The 7,866-nt window shown below is 42.3% G+C and overlaps 1 protein-coding gene across 1 annotated transcript; it reads right to left on the bottom strand.

Moving 5' to 3' along the window:
* Positions 1-1,675: 1,675 nt before the first annotated feature.
* On the bottom strand, positions 1,676-7,004 carry DELTA-OAT (ornithine-delta-aminotransferase). The gene is made up of 10 exons (XM_086514383.1): positions 6,728-7,004; positions 5,369-5,477; positions 5,037-5,267; positions 4,455-4,614; positions 4,310-4,365; positions 4,059-4,211; positions 3,881-3,978; positions 3,291-3,371; positions 2,971-3,204; positions 1,676-2,233 (listed from the first exon to the last, which is right to left on the bottom strand). Exons 1-10 carry the CDS (start codon positions 6,877-6,879, stop codon positions 2,086-2,088), a joined length of 1,422 nt encoding a protein of 473 aa, XP_086370509.1. The 5' UTR covers positions 6,880-7,004; the 3' UTR covers positions 1,676-2,085.
* Between the last annotated feature and the right edge of the window lie 862 nt (positions 7,005-7,866).

Raw genomic sequence — 7,866 nt, 5'->3', positions numbered from 1 at the left:
ACACCAATCCCGCCTCCTCAAGGGAAAAATGGTTTGGATCGCCAAAGAATTGACCCACGAATCAACTCAAGGCTAAAACAAGTGAGCTAAGGAAGATGCAGAACGTTTGTAAACAAGAAAAGTGGGTAGTCTATCGAGGGGGTAAAGCCATCATTCAGGAGTTTCAAACTCCCAAGCGAGCTCCAACCCCACCTGACCGCCCCTAGGTTCTTTCCTTTTCCTTTCTTCTCCCCCCCAATGGAACCTCAACCCTTAAACTGTATGTATCCCTTACTCTCAACTTGAAGGAACTCTTGTAATGTTTTGCTTTCGGTCCCATATGTCATATCTGACCTCCATGGACAATAATTCTCTCTCTCTCTCTCTCTCTCTCTCTCTCTCTCTCTCTCTCTCTTTAGATTAATCCAAGTCCACTCTTTTCTCTCGCATGTAAGGGAAGACTAAGCTCCACCATCGCATCTCAATCTTGACTCGTACTCTTTCTTCCCTTCACTTATAAAAGGGATCCCCATGGCAACACTTCAAGCTTGCTTAGGTCTTGCAAAAGGTCGCCCAAGCTCTCTACACAATCTCCTCCGCCTTGCTCTTTAACTCTCTAAAGTAGTCCACTCCCATCATACCACCACCGATTCCACACTCTTCGGGCTTAGCATAGCTTAAGGAGGGAGCTTTATTACACAACCATGATCAAGAACATACCATGTATGTAGGAAGTATGTACCCACAAAAACGTTGGTGGCATAATCTTAATTCCTAAATAGAATTGATGTTTATCTTAATCAAGAGTACAAAATACAACGATAATCTTAATCCCGCGCCATGGACCTTGAAAAGATACATTTCATAGTTGGCTAGCTTGGTGCATCAAGGTCAACCAAATGAGCTTCTTGGATAAAATCTTATGATGTCTATCATCTTAGCAAAGCCTTGCAAGTTATGCTTGGTGGCCATAAAAATGTCTGCAACTTAAGTAGAATTAGAAAAAACTACTCACCCATTTCCAACCACAGCCGCCGACAGCTTCAGCAAACCTGCTATGTAGAAAATGAAAATAAATCAACCAAAGAACCACTATGTCAAAACCTAAAGCTATGATAATCTTAAAGCAAAAGTAAATGTTCATGCAAGGACTTCACTTGTACTCTCTCATGTCTTGTAGATCCACAGCACCAAGTGACACAAGCAGAGTGGAAGGGGACCAATAGTTGAGGATGTGCAGGCTGTACATCTGATTCACATGTTGCAAATTGGGGGCAGAACATAAATTAGGGTCTACGCCCCCTTCAACCATGCATGCTTCTTGAAAATAATGGAGGTATTGTTTATGTAGTTGGATGTAAATTTAAGAAAATTTGGTAAATTCGGGGCTCTAGATCCTCGGATTTGATTTTGCTCACAACTACCAAATGCACCCCCACCCTTAACTCCCTCCCACCCCACCCCACCTCACCCGTGTCACTTAGAGAAGAGGCTTGTAGAGGCCAAGAGGAGTCATTTACAAGTACAATTATATTATCAAGTTTACAACTCATTTCTGTTTCTATCAAAAGGTCCAAAACAATCATAAATGAGCAAAAACTTGATCATAATTTTACGAGTTCGAAAAACGATTTTGAATATCATAAAGCGTAAAAAAAACCTTTCAAGCTATTAAAGAAAGATAACAATGACAAAATAGTTGCAATTAGCAAGTAAAATTTCCAGCTTGAAATGTAATTTCTTGCAGCCAATTTTGGGGATTTCTTTTTTCCAGAGAAGCCCAATGGAGCCTCGAGTTCTAGAGCAAACAAGTATATCCTGTAGTTGAACTATAGTCTTATACAGAAGGTTGCATCTTAACTGTGTAGGAATCATACATTTGTCGGGGGTTACATTTGCAAAGAGTCACATGTACAAGAGGAGACATGCACATCCAAGCTGAACAAGCCACTGCCTCCAAACAAAGGAGAAAATGCACTTGCAGAGTGCTAATTTAACCTGTAATGATCCAGAAGAATACTTCCAAAGGAAGTTTCTGGAGTCGTCACTCTTTGATTCACCTGATAGAATAAAGAAAACCCCCCGCATCGCAGCTAGTGGAGGCTTTCACAAGTAGCGGCCACATCGATGGCATGGCTTGCTTGCAGTTTCTGTAGATTGCGAATGCATTCCCACTTTCGGCACACACCGAGTGTTCACTTCTTGCTCTAAGACATCCTGCAAAGCCTTGGTTGCTGCTTGAAGATGACTTGACCTATTCCCAAAACAAGACCCAAAATGAACCAGGTTAATAAAATTAAAATGGCCTACCTTTGAATGAAATCTTCACAAAAAGAACGGAAAGAAAACAGTTTCATCATGAATGATTTTTTGTTGGTGTGCCTACATCACAAGATTACAAAGTTTTCCACAAAAAAATCATGAAAGAAATCTCATCATTCTTTCTTTAGGAGAGAAAAAAGAGAAAGCATTTAATTCCTTAATAAATAGTCATTGTAAACTAATTGTTAAGTTGAGACACAAAACACGTCAATACTCATCATCATTTTGGACTTGGCACAAAAATTCGAGGGGTGCACCTCAAAAAATATTAGTGTACGATGTGTGTTCAAAAGGAGGGATACTTTGATTCATAAAAGATATTCTATTTCAAAAGGGGTTTTTTAATTGTAAAATAGAAAAAACCCACAAGTTAAGCTGAAAAAAGGGGTCATTTTATTGTCTCACAAAATGCAAGTACAGGGGCTTTTTTAAGACCATTTGAACCCGCTATATATAGATGGTTTCTTATAAGTTTAGCTGAAAAAAGGGGTCACTTTATTGTCTCACAATATGCAAGTACAGGGGCTTTTTTAAGACCATTTGAACCCACTTAATATAGATGGTTTCTTATAAGTGCACCCCCAAGGCTAAAAAATTTGTCCCCCATCACATAGTCCTTCCTTTGGAAAGCCGAACAGGCTCATAATAACATTTGAAACATTAATTTACCTGATTGTCAGTGGAGGGGACAGCCTGATCACTGTATCATGCGTCGGTTTTGCTAAAATCCCTCTCTCTTTCAAGCTAAGGCACACATCATATGCAGTGGTAGTGCCAAGACCAGCTGGATCCATCTCAATTGCATTTAATAAGCCTCGCCCACGGACCTCCTTTATCAGAGTGGGATGTGCCTTTTGAACCTCTCGCAAAAGCCCTCTCAGCTCTTCTCCTGAAATCGCAGCTCTGCAAGAAATGATTTCAAGGATAAGCAGTGTTGTCTAAAGCCTGTTTCACTACAATTGCTAATAATCAAAAGTGAAAGCTCTTACTTTTCAGCTAGGCTTTCCTCTTGGATGACTTCAAGGGCAGCAATGCCTACTGCGCTTGCCAATGGGTTGCCACCAAATGTGCTGCAAGTCATACAAAGCGAAGAGTGTGCTTCATTGTTGTCATAAAGCAAATAGAGCCAGCAGAATAAGATGCGAAGAGAAAAAGGAGATGCAAAACACACAAGCTCTAAAATTTAAATAACTACCAAAAGAAGCTCAAATCAGTAAGTTGAAGTGGCAAACACAATTTTTAAAAATGGGCATGCTGTATGAGAAAGTGACAAAACAAGATGAATAACAATTCCGCTTGCGTTTCGTAAGAAAGTGTAAATATAGCTAAAGATATAGTTGAATTTGCAAATTTTCCACTTAATAATTGGCTTAAAGGGATTTGTGGAATAAAGATTTTCCCCTAACCTGACACTGTATTCCAAAACAAAACAAAACCGACAGAAAAAAAGACACAATCTATTGCCCAAAGCAGAGTAGTCATTTTCCCGTTCCTTTTCATTCTTTTTGAAGGAGTGGAAAAGGGGGGAGGGGAGGCTTGTGGTGTAATGTGTGTGGAGAGCAAATGAGAAGTAACTCACCTTCCATGCTCGCCCGGCCTAATACAAAGCATGATCTCCTTGTCAGCAAGCACTGCACTGACTGGCAATACGCCAGCCCCAAGTGCCTTGCCCAAAATCTTGCACCGAGAAAAAAAGTCCTCAGCAACCAAGAGAGATAAGGAACCAAATCAAAAAACATTCAGGCGCCAATTCTTACCAGAACATCAGGACGCACACCCTCCCAATCACAAGCGAGCATCTTTCCTGTTCGTGCTAAGCCTGTTTGGATCTCATCCGCAATCATCAAGACATTGTGCCTTGAACACAAATCACGAACTCTCTTCAAATAACCATCAGGAGGTACAATAACCTGCCAAAACAGTAGCGTACCCCATGGATCTTACAATGAGCTTGACCTACATGATGCCAAAGCAACAGCAAACCATAATGTCTACAAAGACAACTTACCCCAGCCTCACCCTGGATCGGCTCGAACAAAAACCCAGCAACATTATTTCCGTGCTCTGTTATGTACGAACAAACAAAGTTTAGGATCAGCAGAATAATCTTGTAATTACAATTAATTCCTCTCTTGCTAATACCCATTGCCTACCTTCCAGCAGCTTCGCAAGCGCATCTGCATTCCCATAGTCCACTTTAAGAAGGCCTCCCATAAGAGGACCAAAGCCATTGACGGCTTCATTGTCGCAGCTCATCGAAATTACAGACAATGTGCGGCCATGAAAACAACCACAGCAGGAAATGATAATAGCCTGTACAATACACATAAAGATGAGATTACTTGTACCGATTTGGCTGGACATAAATACATACCAGCAGAAAGATGAAAACCTCAATTCTAAAGGGACCCAAAGTTTGAAACAATGTATTTAGTCAATATTTAAACAGGTTCCCTTGCTAAACCTGAGGCCTCCTTGGGATCTTGCAAAATGGTACAGAGCCCATGCCCAACTATGCTTCAGAAGTGATAATTGGAAGAAAAAGAAACCCCCCCCCCCCCCCACCTTCCCCCCAAAAAAAACACCAATTTCCTTCCCACTTTCAACAGGCACCCCGGGTGTGTGTTGAAGGGAAAAAGAAAATTGTACTAGGGAGGGAGAAAAAGCAATGTATTTGTTCTCTCTCTTGTACACAGTCAGATCGCATAAATCAAAAATTCAAAATTTATGCTTACTTTGTCTTTTTCGATGCCCTTTTTCTCATAGCCCCATTTCCGGGCCAGCTTAAGCGCAGTCTCAACACCTTCAGCGCCCGTATTCATAGGTAGCACCATGTCGTACTTAAATATGGTAGACAGCTTCTTGGCAAAAAGAGGAAATTTGTCATTGTAAAAGGCTCTAGAGCTCAGTGTTAGAGTATCCGCTTGTTCTTTCAATGCATTGATCACCTTTGGATGACAGTGTCCCTGCAAGCATAACCAAGGGGCTTCGTTTGTGTTTGTAAATTTTCGACAAGAAGATGGTTGAGGTGTAAGAAAGATTCTCAAGATTTGAAGAGAGAGTAAACCTGGTTTGCTGCAGAGTATGCAGAAAGGAAGTCAAGATACTCCCGGCCTTCCGGATCCCAAACCTTTACATCCTTACCTCGCGCAAACACAGTTGGTATGGGATGATAGCTGCAAGCATTCATCATACGTCTCTCTCTCTCTCTCTCTCTCTCTCTCTCTCTCTCTCTCTCTCTCTCTCTCTCTCTCTCTCTCTCTCTGTGTGTGTGTGTGTGTGTGTGTGTGTGTGTGTGTGTGTGTGTGTGCGCGCACACACGTAGACACATAGATATGTATACGTAGACACATAGATATGTATACATACGTATGTACGTCCATCCATGCATGCATGCATACATAGATACATACATGCATACATGCATACGTCCGTCCGTCCGTCCATCCATGCATACATACAAATACATAGATACATACATACATACATACAAAAGGTCATCTCAAGCGCACGGTCCTCAAGATCAAAATACAAATTTTACCGACTACCATAGGGGTGTGATCCCAAAATCCTTAAAATATACAAAAATACCAAGACTACTACTTAGTTGGACTACCTTGTCTCCATCATAATGAATTATGAAGTCAAGGGGATTCCGTACAAAAACTGAACTAGCCTTGTCCAATATCTCAAGCTGGACCTTGGAACAACTACACCCGCAGTCTAGAAGTGAGGAGCACATGTAGGGAGGCCAAGCTTGTGTCATACTAGCCATTTGGGTATTCAGTATGCATCATCACAGTGAGACTTGATTACAAAGCAAACAGACACAACCTCCGCTCACAAGCCTTTTTGGCAGAGAGACTCCCAAAAGCAGTATTGTAGACATCCACAGAGAGTATAATTTTGATCTCAATGGCACGAACTTTTTAAGGCCATTGTCCCTTAGTATCACTACCAATGTGAACTGCAGACACCTTGACTGCCATCATGGAAGGAGTTGCAAGGTTACTGCAACACCCAATGTGAGAGTTCCTCTCACCATTAAAAACCATCAACACTTTTCGTTTCCAAGCCTTTTTCTTCTTCCTCCATGGAATAAAAAAGGCGGATGCTCAATGTGCAATAAGCACATACAATTTGCATCATGAAGAAAAATTGCTTGAGAATTGTATCAGTTCTAATTATGTCTATGGCAACTAGGCACGCCATGTGACACATCATTGTGAGCTTGTCACCGCTGTAAAGTACATATGAAATATGCCTATTACTAGCAACAGATAACATCACTTGCCTGCTTCCATATATGGAGGTATCATACAATAATAGCATCATTTCCTTGTATCCATTCAATTCTGAGAGAAGCGAGCCCAGAATTTTTCAAATTCAATGTTCAAAACAGAGATATACACACAAAAGAACTTACTTGTGGGCGCTGTGAGTACTTTCAAGATGCATGTAGTCATGAGAGGAGAGACCCTCTGAGGATTTGCACTCAGGCAAAGCTGACAAGTTACGGTATTGCCGAACTAGTAAACTTGAAGAAGTGGAGGCCAGCCTGCGACTTACTCCCCGCATCGTTCTGTGTGTCTGTGTGTGAAAGAGAGAGAGGGAGTGTGTGCGCGCGAGCGGGCGCTGTCGCCGAAAAGAGTGGCGGGGGTGGGGGCCAAGTGACACCGCCGCTGGAGCTGAAGTTGTTTTACAATCTGTGTCAGTTTATGCTTTAGTAGCCCAAGGCAGCGAAAGTCCGACTAAACACTCGCAAAACTATTTTAATTGAATAGAAACTACCAAGGTGATTTTTAATGCATAAATAGGAGACGATGCCTCTCGAGAGAATGAGAAACGTTGGGAAGCTCAGGTGCAGGCTCGTAGGGACGCGTCGAGAGGTAGGATACCCTCCGCCCTATTTGGCACGGGGATCAATGGTGGGGGTCATTCGAGCCGTTGAATGCGTTTTTGTAAATTCGGGCCAACACGTAAATTCGGGCCAATAGGTAAATTCGGGTCCGCACCTTGAGCCTCAAACCCACGACCTCCCCCATGCGTTGCATGTGCTCTAACCACCACGCCCGCATGCAATCATTGAAATATGTGGCATTTCAATGCCACATATGTAAATGCACGCCAATTTGTAAATTCAGGACAGTTTTGTAAATTCGGGCCGCGCAATCTTGTAATTTCGGATCGCACAAATTTGTAAACTCGGGCAGTTCGATCGCACGGCCTACAGCGCGTGCGCCTCACCATTCTCACCTCCAGCCTTGATCCCATTTGAAGGTGCATATGCCATATAGTGCTGAGGGTAGGATACAGGAGGGAAGAGCAACAGAAAATGAAGGCGAAAAAGGGAAGGGGAGAGGAATCTTTAGAGTATCTAAAGATTTTATTCTTAACCCAATGTGGATGATTTTATAACCTACTACTCGATGCCCGAGGAGATTTAGAGGAGAGTGAGAAGGGGGGAGGCAAGCCACATGCATGCAATGCTCCTCTCTTCCCAATTCTCTCTCTCTCTCTCTCTCTCTCTCTCTCTCTCTCTCATCCTAGTGGAGATGATGTTGG

The sequence above is a fragment of the Adiantum capillus-veneris genome, chromosome 6 (assembly GCF_014529385.1).
Source record: "Adiantum capillus-veneris isolate H3 chromosome 6, ASM1452938v2, whole genome shotgun sequence".
Classification (NCBI taxonomy): Eukaryota; Viridiplantae; Streptophyta; class Polypodiopsida; order Polypodiales; family Pteridaceae; genus Adiantum; species Adiantum capillus-veneris.
The sequence above is the reverse complement of the archived record's forward strand: the minus strand, read 5'-3'. Positions and strand labels throughout refer to the sequence as shown.

What these genes read in the sequence shown, in the direction of transcription:
- DELTA-OAT (XM_086514383.1), bottom strand. Translation starts at nt 6,879, where the DNA reads ATGCGGGGAGTAAGTCGCAGGCTGGCCTCCACTTCTTCAAGTTTACTA. An exon ending in AGTACTCACAGCGCCCACAA is followed by an intron (nt 5,478 to 6,727) that starts GTAAGTTCTTTT and finishes GAATGCTTGCAG; the next exon opens with CTATCATCCCATACCAACTG. An exon ending in AGGGCATCGAAAAAGACAAA is followed by an intron (nt 4,615 to 5,036) that starts GTAAGCATAAAT and finishes TGTATTGTACAG; the next exon opens with GCTATTATCATTTCCTGCTG.